The sequence below is a fragment of the Mercenaria mercenaria genome, chromosome 17 (assembly GCF_021730395.1).
Source record: "Mercenaria mercenaria strain notata chromosome 17, MADL_Memer_1, whole genome shotgun sequence".
NCBI classification, from domain to species: domain Eukaryota; kingdom Metazoa; phylum Mollusca; class Bivalvia; order Venerida; family Veneridae; genus Mercenaria; species Mercenaria mercenaria.
The window spans coordinates 13,136,950-13,159,243 of NC_069377.1; the positions used below are offsets into that span (position 1 = coordinate 13,136,950).

Here is a 22,294-nt window from a genome sequence, read left to right on the forward strand (position 1 = left end):
ACTGAGTATTAGATCTCTGTGTTTGTTGTGGAGCAGATTTTGGTCTCTCTTGTTTTGCTGCAGGCTGACCACCAGCAGGTTTATTCTTAGATGTCCGCTTTATTCTTTCATCCAAATAACTCTGATCCTTCTCTTTCAACTGAATGTAACAATAACTGATTGTAGCAACATTTTAAAGGTCCATTACTAAGGGAAAGTGAGTTGGCAATTTTTTTCATAACCAGTGCATAGACTTCTGCAAGACACTAAATAATGAAGATTGGCAGGTCAAAATTTACAGAAGGTCTTTGGAACTCAAAGAAATGTATGTGTATTATGTTGAAATTTCAATGAATCGACAGAATGACCCCCCAGGTCTTTTTAACTTTCTTCATACTTCATAGAAAAATAATTGTACATATACTGCGATTTATTTCGAATTTCTACATACCAACTTTCATTTTCCAATAAAATGAAATAGTTTCTGTGCTTTTTAAAAGAAATTAAAATGTTCACTTTCCTTAGTATTGGACCTTTAAATCAGCATGTCTCACTTTTTATTGATTGCTCTTATGGTACTTACGATTTTTTTCTACATGTTTTTTTTTTAAACTGAAATTCTTGTGACAAAATGAATTCAAACTACTCAATTAAGATCATATATATCACAAAATTTCCAGTCTACTCCATTCTAAGTGCTTTTAAGTCAGGAAATATAATTAAGGAACCACTGACAGCTGTATAAGGAAAGTTGGGGGACAATTTGAACTCTCTTCCAGGAAAGTTCAAATGTTGTGTCAGCAAATTCCAACCTTGATGACCCTTGTCAAAACTGATATGGATGAAATTAGTTTCATCTATGACACTTAGACCAACAGACTTGAGGACTTTTATTACCGGTATATCCAATACTTTCCTACCACAGAGACCCTTTCATGTCTATTACTAGTATTCGTAAAGGACTCTACTTAAGCCTGCAATAGTTCTGAAGATTTCTTTTTTTCTCCTGAAAGAACTCAGTCAGTTCAAATTCTCCATTAATCTGCTTTGTTGCATTCTATGCTTCTAAAGGATATTGTTATAGCTTTTATTTTCAAGCATGCAGCTGTCAGTACAGTGCAGTACAGGAAGACGAAAGACTTACCGTTCCAATATATTTATATAGATTATCTCCCAGTATCATATATGCTATCACTGTAGAATTCAGGGCAGCATTCCTGACACCATTATCCCTTTCACTGATCTGTGCGGCAATAACTTTCAGGGCTTGCTGAGGACTAGGCTGACAAATCGAGATTCCGTAAGTTTCTATCATGTATCCAAGTTCTTCCAAACATTCTGTAAATATTAAATACTTATATCAAATGATTTGTAAATATCAAACAATAGGTCAGGTTCCTATACTGTAAATAAAAAAACCCACTAATTTTCTGTCTTTCTATTTTTAAAATGTATCAAACAAGATTAAAACTCTTTGTAAATATTGAAGAAGTTTGAGGCTCTTATGTAAACAGCAAATCCTGAAAATTATCGATATAGTACATGTATCCTCCAGTAACTTTCGTTATTCCTTTTGAGTTCTTGGCAAATCTGACAGTTTATTTTAAAGGATTCATAGCCTATCAAAATGTAGATACTGTGAAATCATTAATATTCATCAAACAGCTGTTTTTGAAAAATAAAAAACACACACACAATTTCCTACCAATGAAAAACAAGAGCACCACCTTGCAGGTGCAGACACTCATCTGATTTTTTTGTCTCTGTATAATAGAAATATTGTCCTACCCATAATTATCTAAGTCCAAAAGGGGCCATAATTCTTGCAAAAATCAATGTAGAGTTATGGTACTTGCTGTGCACAGTCAGGTTTTAGGTTTTAATGGTAAATAACTGCTCGAAGTTTTAAAGCAATAGCTCTGACAGTTAATGAGAAAAGTTGACCTAAACGCAAAACTTAACAAAGAAATCTGATATTTTCTAAGTCAAAAAGGGGACATAATTCTTGCAAAAAGCAGGATGGAGTTACGTTTTTTGCTGTACAGATGGTGAACAAGTGTTGCAAGTTTTAAAGCAATAGCTTTGATAGTTTAGGAGAAAAGATGACCTAAACACAAAACTTAACCAAGAAATCTGATTTTCTAAGACCAAAAGGGGCCAATAGCTTTGATAATAACAGAGATATTTGACTTTATGAAAAACTTTAACCAAAAATTCTATGTTAAAAAGGGGCATAACTCTTTCACTCTTTTAAAATTCAAATCAGAGTAATGGGGATTGCTTCTCCTGGTGTAGACTGTGATAGTAAATAACTATTTTAAGTTTCAAGTCAACAGCTTTGATAATAACAGAGATATTTGACTTAATCAAAAACTTCAACCAAAAATTCTAAGTCAAAAAGAGGCATAACTCAATCAAAATTCAAACAGAGTTATGGGGATTGTTTCTCCTGGTGTAGACTTTGATAGTAAATAACTATTTTAAGTTTCAAATCAATAGCTTAGATAGTAACAGAGATATTTGACTTTATAAAAAAAACTTTAACCAACGCCACCGCCGACACTGGGGCGAGTGCAATAGCTCTACTTTTTCTTCGAAAAGTCGAGCTAAAAAGTCAAAAAGGGTCGTAATTTTGATATGTTACGACTTAGTAGTTTTGATAAACAAAGCCTTGTGTGAAGTTTCAATCCAACACATGTAATTGCAATATTCAACAAAATTTTCTAATTCACATTAACTTCTACCAAGTTTCTTAGATTTTGCAGTAGGTTTGATGACTGTTTCTAAAATACAGCTTGATAGCTGCATTGAAACCTTCAACCACTTTATGGCCATAATTAACATTAAATTCAACAAAGAGTTATCTAACTTGCTTATTTCAGTAGGTAAAGTGACTGGGAAGCTCTGCGTGAACTTTAAATCCAACAAAAATGGTTACTGAGATACAGCCTAGCAAGCAACTTAAACCTAGGTATGACGTCAGTGCCTGAGTTACTGTGAAATCACTTTTATTCACGTAGGACGAATTTTCGCATAATTCGTGCTAGGACCGATGCGCAAAGTAAAGACTGTGCCATTATTATTTTTCAATTTGATTTTTTCATTTCTAAATTGAAAATGCGCGAATTAAAGCCCGCGCGAAACAGTCCTTTTTTAAATTTGCGCGAAATTTCATGCCAGCGAATTAAAATGATTTCACAGTAGTAGAACAGCTCTTCGATTAGCACAGCTAAAAATATACCTGTCCTCTGTTTAGAGTTCTTGGATTTGACACCATCACAAATGAACACAAACATCTTGCTGGCTGGGTAGACTTTATACAGCAGTTTGAAGATTGAACGTACCTCTCTTCTCACATTGTCCTTGTTCTCCCCTACCTGTACGACAAAAAAAGAAATTGTATATAAAAAGAAATCATTTCTGTCAAGAAATTTATTTCAATGTAAGTGTCATATGCTGGGATGGTGTCAAATCTTCCAGGAGTTAAGATATGTATACAGCACACGTCTGAAAATAAGGGTATCAGTTGACAGCTTCCACCCAAGATAGAATCTGCATTACTTGACATAACTAATTGCAATAAATATCTATTTTAAATGATGTGGTGATTTATAACTGGGTCTTTTTTAACCAATTCGAGCAAACATTACCTTTATGACTAAATATGGCACAAACGAGTTTGCCTCGAACTCGTGTAGATTGTAATCAATGTCAATGAGAAGCTTGAATAGTTTGGAGATATATTCAAGTGCCTTGTTGAGCATGCTGGGATTGGTGTCGAAGAATCGTAGCGTAAACCACTTCAGAATGAGATCCAGGTTGCCCAGCTGCTCGTTCTGTGCACTCTCCATACACTGAAATACAAAATTAATGGTTATTTTTGGGAACAATAAAAGCATGGATTTCAAATCTTTACTTAGATAAAATAATGAAAACACTTGTTTGTAATGATTTAACCCTTAGCCTGCTATATTTCTATAATGGACTGTTCCATCTTTCAATTTGGACAGTACCACTTATTACTCAAAGGGGTTTTCACTGAAAATTTACTGACTGAATAGCGAACAGTGCAGACCATGATCAGACTGCATGGATGTGCAGGCTGATCTTGGTCTGCACTGGTCGCAAAGGCAGAACCATCTGCCGCCAGCAGGCTAAGAGTTAACTTCAAAGGCTGACACAACCATGAGATATGCAATATCCACGAAAATAAGTTCCAACTGAACAAAAGTAATTCCACAGTATAATGTAATCAGAATACAACAACAAATAGGAACCAAAAGAAGACAAATTGCTGATATTAATTTATTTATTTAGTTTGTTGGGTTTAACGTCGCACCAACACAATTACAGATCATATATATTGCGACTTTCCAGCTTTGATGGTGGAGGAAGATCCCAGGTGCCCCACCGTGCATTACTTCATCACGAGCGGGCACCTGGGTAGAACCACCGACCTTCCGTAAGCCAGCTGGATGGCTTCCTCACATGAAGAATTCAAGGCCTCGAGGCTTGAACCCACATCAATGAGTGGCAAGTGATTTCAAGTCAGCGACCATAACCACTCAGCCAAGGAGGCCCCACTGCTGATATTAAACTACAAACATTTTTTTGTTAGAGCATACAGTCAACACAAGCAAGAACCTGCATGCTTTCTCACAAAGTAAAATGTAGACCATTTTGTTCAATAAAACAAGCAGACAAATATATAATGTACATATAAATTACTGAAACGAGTTAATCACAACAAAACAACCTAATTATATGAAGTCAAAAACATTCTCCCTAGAGTATTCAAAGACTTACATACAGGTGTCAACCTTATTTTCCAAAACATATTATTTAAGCCAATATAAACGATGTACTAAATTCTATTTCACAACCTTCTCTTACCTTAAGATTTGTCACAAAATGTTTGAAATGGTTTTAATATACATTTACACATGTATAGCTCAAGTCATAATGAGAAAAATATAAGCTGAAGATAAAGCACCACTGACCTTTAGAAGTATTTCGATAGCTTTTGTATGATTTTTAAAGTCAGTATGGAAGAGTAAATCCATCATGGTTTTACTGAAGTTTTTCTCCATCTGGTTTCTAAGCTGCTCCACGTACTCTGCCTTTGGTTCCATGAAATTCCACTTCAATGTCTGAAAAGAAGATAGACTCCAAACTCAAATACATAATGCAAGGCAAGGATGTTTTATCTGAAATCTTTTTTCTTTTTCGTTTCTCTTTGTCATATTCGCATTGTTTTGAATAAGCATTTCAGCTGATCTAATGTTTTAAGGATGTTCCTGACAAACAATGAGTTACTAATGATCAAGTGACCACAAAAACAATCTATTGTCATCTATTCCGTAAGCTCTATCACCCTATGAACTTTGAAGGTTCTAGGTCAAATGGTTCTTCAGGTATTGATTGGAAATGAAGTGCAATGGACAGACAGATAGGGCAGTTGGACTACCAGTCGCTCAACCAAGAAGTTGCAAGGCTTAGCGCCGCTGTCATCACTTTTCTTTCCAAAGTGACAACAGTGTACTTTTTTTTCCAAGCAAGTAGACTCTAAACCGGCTTATAAGACTTAAGCTTTCATTAGAAATAAACTCAAACAAAAGGCCGTGATGGCCCAGGATCACCCATCACAGTAGATTGGAAGAGAACATTTCTATCATATCACTTTTAAAGCCGGCCTGCAGATTCAGAGTCTATCGAGGACAGATGGTGGATGATAAATGATTTTCAAAGCCAAACTGTGGATGGTAAAGATATTCAAGGCCAGATGGTGGATAGTGAAGGACTTTCAATGCCAAATGGTGGATAGTGAATGATATTCAAGGCCAGATGGTGGATGGTGAAGGACTTTCAAGGCCAGATGGTGGATGGTGAATGATATTCAAGGCCAGATGGTGGATAGTGAAGGACTTTCAAGGCCAGATGGTGGATAGTGAAGGACTTTCAAGGCCAGATGGTGGATAGTGAAGGACTTTCAAGGCCAGATGGTGGATAGCGTATGACTTTCAAGGCCAGATGGTGGATGGTGAAGGACTTTCAAGGTCAGATGGTGGATGATATTCAAGGCCAGATGGTGGATGGTGAATGATGTTCAAGGCCAGATGGTGGATAGCGAAGGACTTTCAAGACCAGATGGTGGATAGCGAAGGACTTTCAAGGCCAGATGGTGGATAGCAAAGAACTTTCAAGGCCGGATGGTGGATAGTGAATGACTTTCAGAGCCAGATGGCACATGGTGAATGATCATAATAGCAACTTGTGCCCTGGCAAGTCAAAAGAATAGTATACTGCGGTAAACTGACCTTCATATTTCTCTCCTCTTTAAATCGTTTTTCTTTTGGTTCATTTATACTTATAGGTGGACCTGTGTCTTCTTCGACCTTCTTTCTTTTACTAGGTGCTGATGCCTGGAGCAAAAAAAGTTCATTTTAATGATATTTCATTCAGAAGTCAATGAGGTATTACTACATTACACTATTTTTGCTATTCAATTACCATTGGATGAAGTTTTGATGTTTTACGTTCTCTTTGTTACGTAGAATAGTATGATAACCTCTTTTGATGACATCTCTGAGTATAAAAAATCTCCCTATAAAGACAGGGATTTTCTTTCGTACTGAAGCAAGATCCTCTGTAACAGAAACATACTGTGAAAACATTTTGTATTGTGCGCACGAAATTCCATGGTTTCAGCTAAAAAGGCTTTTCCATGGGGATATGAATTCGTGGATATTTAAACTTTTGAAAATACAATGATAAGAAACTCACTAGATCATTCGGATTAAATTTCGTGGATTGACTCAGCTATGAAATCAATGAAAATCAGTCCCCAACCAATATCTATGTTTTCACAGTATGTCAAGTTTTTCCAGAAGTGCTGCTTGTTTTTTTGTTTTTGTTGGGTTTAACATCGCACCGACACAATTATAGGTCATATGGCGACTTTCTAGCTTTGATGGTGGAGGAAGACCCCAGATGCCCTTTCGTGCATTATTTCATCACGAGCGGGCATCTGGGTAGAACCACCGACCTTCCGTAAGCTAGCTGGATGGTTTCCTCACATGAAGAATTCAACACCCCGAGTGAGGCGTAGTGCTTATACATAATTCTTACAGCAAATAATTACCCATTATCAAAACCTTTCTTGCAGTTAAATTTTATACAGTTCAGAAACTTTTAATTTTCTCTTCAAACATGTTAAGGATTAGGACAAACAACAATTTTCAAGTTTTGATTGACAAAGTTGCCTAAAATGTGCTGATTCCTAATACAAAATCTTACAGCTTTTGCTTTTGTCTTTCCTGGCCCTTTAGCTGGACCCTTTGTTTCTGGCGGTTCTGCTGTGGGCGATTTCTCCTTCTTCCGTGGAGGAGGGGCATCCTCTTCATCGTAGTCATTTGAGACGGCAGGGGCTGCGGCCTTTGATGCAGCTGGAGCTGTGGCAGGTTTCTTTTTAGGTTGTTTCGCAGGTAGATTTTCTCGAGCCTTCTCAATAATTTGCATTATCTGGTCTTTTGATGCTGGCTACAAAAACGAAATGTACTCGGTATAATACTGTTTTTCTATGGTACTTAGGTAATACAACATATCCAGATAATTTAATCATGTTCCTGGATTGCATGTACTTACATGTTCTGTTCCAAGAATATTCAATACATGAAAGAGACGTTTAAGGATGTAAGAGCGAATTTTTTCTAGCATTAAGAATGTTTTCATACTCTGTGAGCTTGAAGAACATTAGTTTCCAAGACAAACAAGAGAAGAAAAAACACAGGTCACCAAACTCGTTTTAATTTTATAGGGCATTTTCTTCACCCACTGTTTAAGCATTTCTGAAATTCTGTAAAATTGAAAAAATGATGGTACTTTATAAAACATATAATATCCCATTTAATGTTATAGGGATTTCATGTCTTACAGGTTAATATGAATACAAGGTGATGTCAGTATTATATAAGCATAAATGTCACTAACAAATCTCTTTCATTTTTACATGTTGACATAATTACCCAACCCACTTTATTTTCAATGGAAAAAATGTATTTAGATCTACAAAAAAAATTCTGACAGTAAGATTTTAAAAATATTTTGCAGCTTTAATGACACACAAAAATGCTTCAAAACGGAAAGAAAAAAAAATTGGGGTCACCGTGCGTCTAAGTGATTTATTAAGAAAACAACAGCTGTCTCCATAGAATGACACATGCCCCCGATGGCACTTTGAATGAATAGTTATGGCCGATGTTAGAGTTTAGGACCTTTGACCTACGGACCTGGGTCTTGCGCGCGACACGTCGTCTTACTGTGGTACACATTCATGCCCAACTAGAGATGCTTTTGAGAAAAGCGCATGTCTCCCACAACTGCCCCTATGAAAAATGTTAGTTTCTCTAGATGTTTTAGACGAGTGGATCCAATTAGATGGTCTGGATGAGTGGATCCAATCAGTAATTCAAGGGCCATAAATCAAAAGTGCTTGGGCGGATTTGGCTAGTTATCGAACTTGGGTAAGATCTTATGGCCAAACACATTTTGTTCAAGTTTGGTGAAGATCGGATGAGAAATGTTTGATTAAGAGTGCGGACATGAGTAAAAAGACGGATTTTTCGATAATTCAAGGGCCGTAACTCTAAAATGCCTGAACCGATTTGGCTAGTTATCGAACTTGGCCGAGGTCTCATGGTCAAACACATTTTGTTCAAGTTTGGTGAAGATCGGATGAGAAATGTTTGATTAAGAGTGCGGACATGAGTAAAAAGGCCAATTTTTCGATAATTCAAGGGCCGTAACTCTAAAATGCCTGGACCGATTTGGCTAGTTATCGAACCTGGCCGAGGTCTCATGGTCAAACACATTTTGTTTAAGTTTGTTGAAGATCGGATGAGAAATGTTCGACTTAGAGTGCGGACAAGAGTAAAAAGGCCAATTTTTCGATAATTCAAGGGCCGTAACTCCAAAATGCCTGCACCGATTTGGCTAGTTATCGAACTTGGCCGAGGTCTCATGGTCAAACACATTTTGTTCAAGTTTGGTGAAGATCGGATGAGAAATGTTTGATTAAGAGTGCGGACATGAGTAAAAAGGCCAATTTTTCGATAATTCAAGGGCCGTAACTCCAAAATGCCTGGACCGATTTGGCTAGTTATCGAACTTGGCCGAGGTCTCATGGTCAAACACATTTTGTTCAAGTTTGGTGAAGATTGGATGAGAAATATTCAAATTAGAGTGCGGACAAGAGTAAAAAGACCGATTTTTGGTAATTCATGGGCCATAACTCCAAGACGCCTGAACCGATTTGGCTAGTTATCAAACTTGGCCGAGGTCTTATGGTCAAACACATTTTGTTCAAGTTTGGTGAAAATCGGATAAGAAATGTTCGACTTAGAGTGCGGACAAGCTTTGTGACAGACACACACACAGACAGACAGACTGGAGTAAATCAATATGTCTCCCACACCACTTTGTGGTGGGAGACATAATAATTTTAAAATCCATGCATGAATGACAAAGATATGGACTGGACACATGCCCATCAATGCACTATCATGAAAAATGACCTTTAACGTCTAAGTGTGACCTTGTTATTTGAAAATCCATCCATGGATGACAAAGATATGGACCGGACACGAATGCACTATCATGAAAAATGACCTTTAACGTCTAAGTGTGACCTTGACCTTTGAGCTACGGACCTGGGTCTTGCGCGCGACACGTCGTCTTACTGTGGTACACATTCATGCCAAGTTATTTGAAAATCCATCCATGGATGACAAAGATATGGACCGGACACGAATGCACTATCATGAAAAATGACCTTTAACGTCTAAGTGTGACCTTGACCTTTGAGTTACGGACCTGGGTCTTGCGCGCAACACGTCGTCTTACTGTGGTACACATTCATGCCAAGTTATTTGAAAATCCATCCATGGATGACAAAGATATGGACCGGACACCAAAATTGCGGACAGACCGACAGACTGACAGACGGTTCAAAAACTATATGCCTCCCTTTGGGGGCATAAAAACTGTCAAAAACTGGTGATTTTTGATATTTTTTGTTCTTTTTGTTTTAATTTATATTTTCTGGATAAAATAAAGTGCTATCTTGAAAAGGTTTACTTCAATTATAGCTTATCATTATATGTATCAGACAGGAAAATATCCAAACCAAACCTGATCTACTTCCATAGATATTTGAAATTACCTACCCCTACCCTGTTGTAAAACTTACGTCAATTTTAGGCAAATGCCAGCCAAAATAAGGGTGAAAATTTTTTTTTCACAAAAAAGCAGAATCTATTTGGTTAAATGGTACATTATTAGCCATATTTTAATTATTTAGTATTAATTTTTGGCAAAACTTTTGTTAGAAAGCAATATTCGAAGAAACATTTTTCAAAATGGCAGATATCCTGAAAAAAAAAACGCTCGTACATCCTTAAGGCTTTAAAATACGCTGTACACTGCTTTAAATTTAATGGGGACATGGCTACCGATGGTATCCCGCAACATGGTTCCATGAAGTTTTCAACGGAAAAAAAGGCTCACTATGTCAGTAAATTCAATGTCATCCGGTAGTTTTTTCGTTTGTTATAAGTCACCCATTTCTATTTGCCCAAATTTTCATCACGCACATAAGTAGAGCATGTATTTGAGGCAACTCCTACTATCTTAAGATGTGATGTCTGGTCAAATCATTTGCACTATTTCTGTATGAAATTCAAAACCATTTGATAGGTACAAGTTAACTGCTGTTATCAAAACTGCTGTCCTATCTTCTGATTTTTCAACTTTTCAGTATGTTCAATTTAACCTCTTGGTGTGATGAAGTTTTCTAATTCATGGTTATACCTCAAACTGACTCTACTTGTGTGCATATATAAGTTCATCACTAGTTGCCAATGGTTTCCAAAATGGGCTATTACCTCAGAATGCAAGTGATTTTTGTTGGATGACAGTAGTTTAATTTTTTTATTTTTTTGGGGAAGGGTGGCAGGGTCCATTAGAAAAGGGAAAACCATGTTGTAACAATTTAAATAGGGAAAAAATTGTGTCATAATAAAAATAGCATTTTCATAAATCGCAACACGTTGCACTCCAGAAGTCAATGACTTAAAACATACTGTCCTGTGTTTTAAATGGCATACCAGTACTTTACTTATGTTGGAGAATCGTACTTTTTGGAGTGGAATACGGTCAAATTTTGGCCTCCAAAATGGTTAAAACGCCCTACAAAATGCAGCACAAAATACAGAAGACATTCCAATACCAGGAGCTTTCCTGGTTCTTTTGTGTGGCAGGTGTAAATGAAGACTCTTCCTAGTAGATTGAGAGGGGCCAGTGGAACTTAACTCATGACCGCTGATTTTGTATCCAAAAGTCTCACCACTGGACCGCTGTATATGCTCTAAACAATAACCCATCATGCAACTCACCTTAAGCTTGCTAGTGGCCTTGAAGACGGAATCATATCCAACATGAATCATGAACGGTACAAGCGATTCCCCAGCCTTCTTTCTTACTTCAGGGTTTCTGTCTTCCAAACATGACAGCAGATGGGGTATACACAACTTCATCTCATCTTTTGGTAACTGTTTGTGATTTGGTAGCCTCTCTGTCAACCAGCCAAACAGCTGAAGTAAGATAATAAGGTATTTTTAAAAATATTCAGTACTGTAAAGAAACATAATTTTTGTTAATATTCAAAATTCAAATTATATTTTGAACAAACAAAAGATGTAAAAGACATTAATTTTGATGTAGTAATTTTATGACAAATCCCAATATAAACAGTTTTGGTACACATTCTCTCAGGACTACAGATTAAGTCATAACCCTTTCTCCTAACTTTTGCAGTTTTAACAGGCTACCACAAGCATATAAACAAAACTTTTCAGACCAGAAATATTAGAAATGAATCTTACTGTATAGTTCATAATTTTTTTTTAGTTTCACTAGGCTCTTTACCTATCGAAGAAAAGTGACAATGTGATGAAAAGATATATTTAAGACCACCTTGATAAAATTTAATGAAATCTAGTATTTTTTAAAATGTAGACTAAAATGTACCCATTAAGGAAAGACATAATTTCATAATCTATTAAAATTGATACCTCCTGTCTAAGGTTAGGGTTTTCCAGCTTAAGAGCATCACTGAATGCCTCACACTCGACCAGAGGTGTCAGTGTTGTCTGATCCACCCACGCATTCAAAGCTCCCACAGCAGCTGCTCTCAGGGCAGGCTAAAATATACAACACATATGAGCCGCAACATGAAAAAACCAACATAGTGCATTTGCGACCAGCATGGATCCAGACCAGCCTGCGCATCTGCGCAGTCTGGTCAGGATCCATGCTGTTCTCTTTGAAAACCTATTGTAATTAGAGAAACCATTAGCGAACAGCATGGATCCTGACCAGACTGCGCAGATGCGCAGGCTGGTCTGGATCCATGCTGGTCGCAAATGCACTATGTTGGTTTTCTTATGGCACTGCTCAATTATCATATTATTTCTTCATAATAATAAAGTCTGTAGCTTGTCAGGTTTCAAATCATACCAACATTGAACCATATTTTATACTAAAATGAAACGCCAAAATGTAGTCTCTTAATGGGATAGTCGCTTAATACAGATTTTAATAAATTTCAGAATGACAAGTAATATACTGAACTGCAGATTTACCATGCACGCTAAACTGTAAATGTTTTTGTTTTTTTTATTAATTAGTATTAGCATATTTTACTGGATCATCTTGTTTAGTAAAAACGTTTGGGCAGGTTTTTAGGCAGTCTTTTAATAGAAAAGTCGCTTTATACAAGTGGTCCAATGTAAAAAGCTGATAAGTTCCTTTACGTTATCAGTGATACAAATTCTGCAACTTATATTGATCACTCTCGTTACCTAATTCCTTTAATACCACCATGAGCATGAAAGAGAAGCAAGTTTACTTTTTAATGCTGAGCCCCGTGCAAAACAGTTACTGGTACCTCTTTTCATGTCTTAGTTGTACGATGTTACCAGGAAGTGAACCAAGTTACAAAGCATTCTTACTTCAAATTTTCTCGATTCTTCGAATAAAATGCATATTGAAGTTTATATAATTACTTGGTTTTTGACATACCTTGCTATCTCCTAAGCAACCAATGAGTGCAGGACCAATTACTTTTATATGCTGCTTACAGTGACGTCCCATATTGGTTGCTAAGGTCACACAAATCCCAATGGTGGTTGTCACCTAAAGTGAAAATGTAAAACTATTTTTTCATGTGCTTAAACCTTTACCCTGCTAAATTTCTATAATGGACTGGTCCATCATTCAATTTGGGCAATACCATTTATTATTAGAAGGGGTGTTTACTGAAAATTTACTGACTGAATAGCAAACAGTGCAGACCATGATCAGACTGCACGGATGTGCAGGCTGATCTTGGTCTGCACTGGTCGCAAAGGCAGAATCACTTGCCGGCAGCAGGCTAAAGGTTAATGTACATGTATACAAAACTGCATTTTACAAAATATCATATTTTCTTAAAATAAAACGAAAATTTCTCCAAGCTCAGTATAGGTTTTGGTGCTTCAAACACTAATTTCACCAATGTTTTAATCTATGTCTGGGCAATTAGATACTCTCTTGGATTCCAAATATGAAGTACAGAAAAAGCTCACTTAATACGAGTAGTTAACTTCCATTTTGTCTAAAACTGCTCTCTCCTGTCTAATGACACCCCTATGGACTAAGAGCTAGCTATGCAAACTACGACAATGAAATTTAGTTTTTCAACAATCTGAAATGAGTTTAGCAAATAATTTTACCAAAATTTTGTTGTTGTCACCCAGTCTGGCTTTGACTGCTTCAGGCAGTGGGCCTAGACTTCCAGTTATAAACTTTGCCTCGTTCAGGATGGAGATGATTTTCTGCAGGCCCTCTCCTCGCACCTTCCAATTCTTATCTGCTAGGGATTCAATCAGCTCTTGTGAAAATCTGTCCCTGTATAATTTGATGAAATTTAATATCAAGCTTTCCATTATTGGGGTGTTATTTAGAGGCTGTAAATCATCATATTTTCATGAAAATATAAGGAATTTTAAAACTGAAAATAGAGCAGTTCTTTTTTACAAAATATCAACAAAAATATAGGAATGTCCTTGCCATAAATTGAATTTGTACGTATAGTAAAAAAAATACCTTTTTACCTTTTATTTGTATATAAATCCTTCACTTTTTTGCTATTTTTTCATGTTTTGTTTCATTAGCTTTGAACTGTAAGATCTCCCGATGGGAAAAGGTTCATTAACAAAATCATCTGAATGGTTACCTTCATTTTTTATTAATAAATACAGCTAAACTTTTATATTTTCATCCACATCAGTTAGAGTTCGGTTGAATCCTAAATGGCAACTTAAGAACATGCTAAGTAGTGAATTGACATTTTCTGGACATTTTTGTTTTTATTTTACATTTCCACATAAACTTAAGATAAATACCATTAAAAGTTCAATTATAAAACCTTTTTTTTTTTTTTTTTAATTTTTATTATAAATGGTGAGCATTTTACTTTTGTTTACCACGACAACTTTCTGATTGGTGCAGTCAGGCTTATAAATTTAGTCCAAGATTGTTCTTGGGCCATCAACTAAGCAGTGAAATCTGATAATAATTAACCTTTAGACTGCTGCCAGCAAGTGATTTGCTTTGCATTGCTACCAAGATCAGCTGCACCATGCAGTCTGATCATGGTCTGCACTGTTCACATATTCAGTTCAATATTTTCAGTAAACACCCTTCAAATAAAAATGGTATTGCCAAATTGAGTGATGACTAGTCCATTTTAGAAATTTAGCACGGGTAAGGTTAAGCAGTCATATAAGGTCTGATAGGGAGCTGTAATGAAAGTTTTACTGCCTTGATATAAGCTAATTTCTGGTAGGTTCCTTCAAATAATATACGAATTTTCTGAGCTCTTCTTGGTAGAGTATTATTGAAGAGAAGTCTGACACCATTTTTGTGTCTGTCAAAGAATATATGCACTGTCATTTAGTTTAAGATTCCGTGATTTCACAATTTTTGTGTCTGGATATTTAACCATACTACTTCATTTATATGTAAAGATGTCCTTTTCAACTTAAGAGCACACATCAAATGAAATTACTCTCAAGATTTTCACAAAATGACCTATCTGGAACGGAGACTAATCTCCAATATACAAGAATCTGAGGCTGTGCAAATAACGAAACGAGTCAACCAGAATTCTATTCAATATGTAACAGAGGCCAATATTTACATACAACGCTAATTTTTTCAAGGCATTTTTACAACCACTGAAAAGCAGGCTTAAAATTAATTTGGGTACTTCTACTCAATCACAATTCAAGTTAACTTCAGAAAAAAAGGGGAAAAACAATTCCTACCCTATATCATTTCTTGGAACAAGATCAGCGGCATTATCATCACCATCATCACCACCCTTCTCATCGTCATCATCATCATCATCATCACCAGTATCTGTTGGCTTGAGGCCCCTTACAGGAGCTGGGGGTTTCTGACCTTTCACCTAAAACAATGGGAGCATATAATCATCACACAGTAAAGTCAAATTCAGTCCTGTGGTAGTGTACAAGCTTTTACATACATATAAAATTTATCACCTAACATATAATGGGTGTTTGTTTTCATGGATTTCATGTTACACCATGATTTTGGTAACAGAGCAACTTTCCAGTTTGATTATCTTAGGTGATTACTCAGCCATACATCAGGCACAGGCAGGCACAAGGTACAACAGTTGACTTTCTGCAAGCAAACTGGAAACCTTCCTCAAATATAAATAATTCTACATTCCAATTCTCAGTTACCTCCGACATTTTTCGAATTTTCCTATTAAACCTTTAATTAAAACTGAAGGCAATTACCAGGCTGGGTTGAAAAATAATCTGCAGCATTAACCCAAAACTGGATTTGATACATCTGTCAACAAAAGTTTAAGACAAACCTTTTCAAACTCTGCATCTATTTGTTGTAGCAAAGCTGCCTTTTCATCTTCAAAGAACATACGTAACTGCTGACCCATATACTGATACAATATGGCACACAGACTTATAGCAGCCGTCCTCACTGCCTGAAATCCAAATAATATACAATTATTGCCTTTTGGTGAGGTCGATATGTGGATTTACCAGGTCGATAAATCCACATATCAGCCAAACTGAAAAGGCAACAATTGTTTTATTATTAAATCCAGCCTACTCGTAAGTATAAACATTAAATACCAATATCTGCAGCCTTTGGTCATTTTTCGTGGTAAATTGAGTAAAACGTCGCATTGTTTTGACGTCAAACCGTGATGACGTCACAGCTGGCGGTCAATACATGTTTCTGGCTCCGCCCTAAGAGTCAATACCACTTTTCATCATTGATCATGTGACTACATCGAGATCAATGGAAAGGACTATAAATATAGATTTGATAATAATATACATTACACTAAAGTAACACACTTTTGATACAATACCTTAATTTATTGTTATTGCCATGTAAATTAGAAAATTTCACAATGTTATGCCCAACATTTTCATATGACTTGGGCCATGACAAAATACTGAAAACAGCTACAAGAATCAAATTCCCTAATTTGTTCTGTATAAGACAGAATCTGGTAATGACACTGTCAATGAAACTTACGTCACATTCCTCTTTAAGGTTATTCAAATGTAACACTGAGGCATTAAGCAAGCTTTTAAAATGAGCCACGCCATGAGAAAACCAACATAGAGGGTTTGCGACCAGCACAGTTCGCTAACAGTTTCTCTAATTGCAATAGGCTTTGAAAGCGAACAGCATGGATCCTGACCGCGCAGGCTGGTCTGCATCCATGCTGGTCGCAAACCCACTATGTTGGTTTTCTCATGGTGCGGCTCAAATAGTTACATTAAGGTAATTGACCCTTAATGACATTCAGCAATTTCCGTGTGATTTCGTATTCTCATAAGGCACATAAATTTTTTTAGATGTTAATATAGCCTGTAAAAAAAATACAAAAAATGCCGAAATTGCAAATGGAGAATATGTAATCTGCTGACTGCCCTTAAAGGCCCATTACTTTAAAATTAACACAGCACTAACTATAACAATTATACAGTGAACTTACTGGATTTGTGTGTGCAAAAGCTTTTTTGATGTTTTCTATATGTGGCTTTACTTGAACCCTGAAACATAAAATGCAGACATGTGTAAATCACCAGCTTCATTTCAACAATATTTCTATAAAAAATCTGCTAAGATCTGCAACAGCATTTGCATAAGACTCTGCAAAAAATATTTGTTGCTTGTAAGTTCCTTCATTACAAACCTTATTTCAGAATTCGGAGAAAACGGGAAAGTGCTTTGCACTACTACTATAAGTACATTGCCAGGACCTCCCATGAATTTGAAAAATTAATATACTATTTTTGCTATGAACAGTTGAACAGAGCAACCATAATCTGGCACACTTATACATTAAAATATTTAGTTCACCTAAACTTTGGTAACTGGTACATCAAAATAGTACCAACAGTTACTTTTGTATATCAAGCACAAGGTTTAACCTTTAGCCTGCTGGCAGCAAGTGAGTCTGCCTTTGTGACCAGTGCAGACCGAGATCAGCTTGAACATCCGTGCAGTCTCATCTTGGTCTGCACTGTTCACAATTCAGTTAGCAAATTTTCAGTACACATCTCTTGGAATAGTAAACAGTACTGCCCAAACTGAATGATAGACCAGTTTATTTTAGAAATTTAGCATGGTAAAGGTTAAACAATTTGTTACATATTGTTCAAGTATGTATAAAAAACATGAAAAAGCCTACACTCCACTAGTTTTCCTGTCTACAGAGATAAAAAAAAAACTGTTAAATCATAAATATGTTGGGGACAATTTTTTCATGGATTTTGTTGTTGAGTCAACCAACAAAATTAAATCCAAATGAACCAACAAAAAATGCCATTCATTTTATTGATATCCATGAATTTATGTCCCCAAAAAAAACAGCCATTTTGTCCAAAACAACAGAATTTCAAAGAAATTAAATCATTTTACAGTATTCTATAAAGAAGATAAAAAACTCTTGCAAGATAAAGAAAGACAGTAGACACTACAGAGCCACTACAAAAAACAGCAAATTTATATCCAACACAGCAAAACAATCATGTCAAAATGACTATGATAATCAGAACTCCTACAATAGTAGTCTTGCAATTTTTTTTCTCTCAATAAGGTGAACTTTAAAACTTAAAAAAAAATTTTATCAATCATTTTTTTCGTGTGGACGGAACCATCAACCTTTTGTAGGACCGCTGGATTGCTTCTTCACACCAAAAATTCTTCATTCCGAAGTGAGGTTTCGAACCTACACTGGCAAGGGGCAAGTTATTCAAAGTCAACAGTATTGGCCAGAGTATCCAAAATCAAGTTTTTAATATACTTTTAACTGGCAGATATACCAAAAGAAAACAATTATTTCCTGTGAAAAACTAACAAACAGGTAAGTTATATAGATATCATACTATATTAACATAGATAATACAATCATTAATTATATTATGTGTATAAGTTACGTTGACATTAATACATCAGTTTTCAAACTGGAATTGGTAATGCCCAATTCATTGTTATAACACTTTCAAAATAAAATAAAGAGTTTAATTTTTCACTCCTCATTATATAAAAATCATCACTGGGAACATTTTCTACTACTAAAACTGATCAAACAAAAATCATACTTCCCAATTCTTTTTTATAGAACTCCCAACAATCATCCCCACAAAACTAGAAACAAAATGACTTTGATTGCCAGATGTTTTTAGAACAATCTTGTGTTCATAATGTGTCTTTGCAGTTAATGCATCATTAAATGAATACAATAATCCTTATTACTGAGGTTTTTGTATTAAAATACTGTAACATAAAGTGCTTTCAATAATATTATGACTAATCAGACAAGACATGCACTTTATTTTTTTTTATCCCTTTCTGTAATTGATTGACAAAAAAATATTTCAGTCATCAGTTAAAATGTATGGGCCTTTTATTGCTAGTGTGACCAAAGTGAAGTATACACAACTGCCACTGTTTCTTTTTTTGCATATGCACAATTTTCCTTTTATCTATTCACTATTCAATGTTTTATAAAAACAAACACAGCATGATGTCTGTCAATCACCTAATGCACATGTATTTTTTTTAACATTAAAAGCATGTAAAAACTTTTACTTGTCTGGCTTCAAAGCAAATTGAAATTTTCAGCCACTTTAAAATAAGTTTGTATGTCCTTTATGAGAAAGCCTTCACATGTCCTAGGTATGACCAAGTATGCTAACCAATTTTTTGGCTGCACAGCCAATGTCACATATTACAAGAAACTAGGTTTTGACAATTTTTTTACTTGTTCTGCTAGTTGAACCTCAATGTTTAAGGAAAGATTTTTTTACTGCATACAACTGAAAATCACTGCACCAAAACACACAAGAAAAAAATCTGCCGATAAATTTCTTTAACCCTTAGCCTGCTGGTGGCAAGTGATTCTGCCTTTGTGACCAGTGCAGACCAAGATCAGCATGCACATCTGTGCAGGCTGATCATGGTCTGCAATTGTTCGCCATTCAGTCAGTATCTTTTTGGTAAGCACCCCTTTTAACAGTTAATGGTACTGTCCAAATTGGAAGACGAACAAGTTCATTATAGAAATTTAGCAGGGTAACGGTTAAAAGCAAAACTGATGAAATGACAATATACAATAATCTGTGTGTCTATTTTATGATTATTCATTTCACAAATACATGTGTCATAGTTACCGCTGTATTTTTGGTGAAGTACTGAAATTTGATTAGAACTGAATAGAAACTCTTACCAAACATCAATTTTTTAGCTAAAACATCACTAACAAATTACTTTTTTTAATGCATGTTAACAATTATCAAAAGAACGAACATAGAGTGCCATAAAAAAAATTCTGAATATATCCAGCATGTTTAAGTATTCTCCAGCATGTTACGATGTATAATTATTAAAAGTATCTGTAAACTCACATAAATTTGAGTCAACTGAATACCACAAAACAGTGAAGTTAATGAATAGATACAGTGAGAACAAACATTTAAACAAACATTTGATTAAAATCACACAAATCGGCATGAAGTAGTAATTTCCAACAGCGGAAACGGAACACGTTATAGAAAATGCATAATGTAGCAAAGTTTTTTTTTTCTTGCCAGGCAAATCTGAACAAGGTATGATTTTATATATCAGAACAAGAAACGTAAATTTGGAATATAGCACAAACATTAAATGAGCCACGCCGTGGGAAAACCAACATAGTGGGTTTGCGACCAGCATGGATCCAGACCAGCCTGCGCATCCGCACAGTCTGGTCAGGATCCATGCTGTTCGCTAACAGTTTCTCCAATTCCAATAGACTTTAAAAGCGAACAGCATGGATCCTGACAAGACTGCGCGGATGTGCAGGCTGGTCTGGATCCATGCTGGTCGCAAACCCACTATGTTGGTTTTCTCATGGTGTGGCTCAAATACTCAAAAGTATGAATGTGACCTTACAAGGTGAACTACTGCTATCTCTTTTTTCTACAGTACTACTCTTGTAAGTCTAACAATACTTACTTCAGTCCAAATTGTGTTACAGCTTTTGTAAGCCAGTTGAGTGCCTCTGACTGATTCTTGGGATTTTTTTGGGCAAAAGCCATCCTCATTACCTGTTAAGATTGTAACAAAATAAACTTTGATTAAAATGTTATAATTTCATGAAAGTCCGAAATGTATTTTTAACTACTGCATTAGAACTGAAAATCCCTCTGGAACACAGAAGTTAACAGCAATAAGGAATCCTAAATTTCTTTTGTTCTACAACAACAAGCTGTTTTTTCTAGGCACTTTCCCCACTGAATATATCATTAAAATCATTCAATTATTCCCCAAAATTTACTTTATATCAGGATTTTCATTTGCCCCCAATAACAAGCTATCTTCTTCCCAAATAACAGGTGCAGGTCCCTTCTGCATTTTGTGGGGAAAAAAAACCTGCAAAACATAAACATACCTCTCCTGCCACGAAGTCTAGCGAGGTTGCCTCTGCTATACAACTGAAAGCTTCCTGTACAGCTGCCCCATTTTTCACATCTCCGACCTTCTCTACAAGGTCAGGCAGACAGAATTCTGCTGAAACTTTCGTAAACTCTGCATTCAGTGCAAGATGTGACACCAGTTCAACTCGTAACTTCAGAACCTGGTACAGAAAATATATTTAAACTTTTATTGAACATATTCGTTTTGTTTGTTTGTTTCGGGTTTAACGCTGTTTTTCAACAGTATTTCAGCTATGTAACGGCGGGCAGTTAACCTAACCAGTGTTCCTGGATTCTGTACCAGTACAGACCTGTTCTCCGCAAGTAACTGCCAACTTCCCCACATGAATCAGAGGTGGAGGACGAATGATTTCAGACACAATGTCTTTTATCAAATCGTCACGGAGAACATACACCTCACCCAGGGCTCGAACTCACGACTCCGAGATCCGTGCTCTCCCTATTGAGCTAAGTGGGCGGGCCCTGAACATATTCGTATATTAGTCAGATTGTTGTAGATATATAATTTCATTATAGTGCTTTGACTTTTGGTCTACATCAGCTTCAGGGTTGTCAAAGATATCCTAAGAAGACAGTTCAATCCAGAAAATAGGTTTTTATAACTTGTTTTCTCCTGAATGTTGCAGCAGTTTGTGTCTTCAAACATCAATACTTAGGACAAGAGGGCCATGATGGCCCTATATCGCTCACCTGGTTAAATGGTTGCTATGAAGATTTGCATTTAAGCTTGACCCTGGGGTCATGATTTGATTGAACAAACTTGGTAGAGATCCACTAGGCAATGCTACACACCAAATATCTAAGCTCTAGGCCTTCTAGTTTATTTCTAGACATTTTTTGGAAGATTTTCCTATGTACAATCAAGTAACCCCTGGGCCAATTTGACGCCGGGGGTCATGATTTGAACAAATTTTGTAGAGGTCCTCTACATGTCAAATATCTAAGATCTAGGCCTTCTGGTTTATTTTTAGAAATTTTTTGAAGATTTTCTGATGTACAATTAACTTACCGCTGGGGCGGGGTCAATTTTACCCTGGGGGTCATGATTTGAACAAAGTTTGTAGAAGTCTATTAGGCAATGTTACATATCAAATATCTAAGATCTAGGCCTTCTGGTTTATTTTTAGCAAATTTATGAAGATTTCCCTATGTACAATCAAGTAACC

General features: G+C 36.0%; 1 protein-coding gene across 1 annotated transcript in view; it reads right to left on the reverse strand.

Moving 5' to 3' along the window:
* The window catches only part of LOC123535947 (cytoskeleton-associated protein 5-like), a 56,982-nt gene that overhangs the window by 13,165 nt on the left and 21,523 nt on the right, over positions 1–22,294 (reverse strand). Inside the window, exons 17-33 of the mRNA XM_053528753.1 lie at positions 21,083–21,268; positions 20,647–20,738; positions 19,824–19,844; positions 17,141–17,198; positions 15,986–16,111; positions 15,405–15,547; positions 13,809–13,983; positions 13,117–13,230; positions 12,108–12,236; positions 11,430–11,627; positions 7,276–7,518; positions 6,297–6,401; positions 4,980–5,129; positions 3,630–3,833; positions 3,221–3,356; positions 1,124–1,317; positions 3–139 (exon numbers count right to left, since the gene is read on the reverse strand). Coding sequence (XP_053384728.1) covers positions 3–139; positions 1,124–1,317; positions 3,221–3,356; positions 3,630–3,833; positions 4,980–5,129; positions 6,297–6,401; positions 7,276–7,518; positions 11,430–11,627; positions 12,108–12,236; positions 13,117–13,230; positions 13,809–13,983; positions 15,405–15,547; positions 15,986–16,111; positions 17,141–17,198; positions 19,824–19,844; positions 20,647–20,738; positions 21,083–21,268 — 2,411 coding nt within the window. The remainder of the gene's footprint in view (positions 1–2; positions 140–1,123; positions 1,318–3,220; positions 3,357–3,629; positions 3,834–4,979; positions 5,130–6,296; positions 6,402–7,275; positions 7,519–11,429; positions 11,628–12,107; positions 12,237–13,116; positions 13,231–13,808; positions 13,984–15,404; positions 15,548–15,985; positions 16,112–17,140; positions 17,199–19,823; positions 19,845–20,646; positions 20,739–21,082; positions 21,269–22,294) is intronic.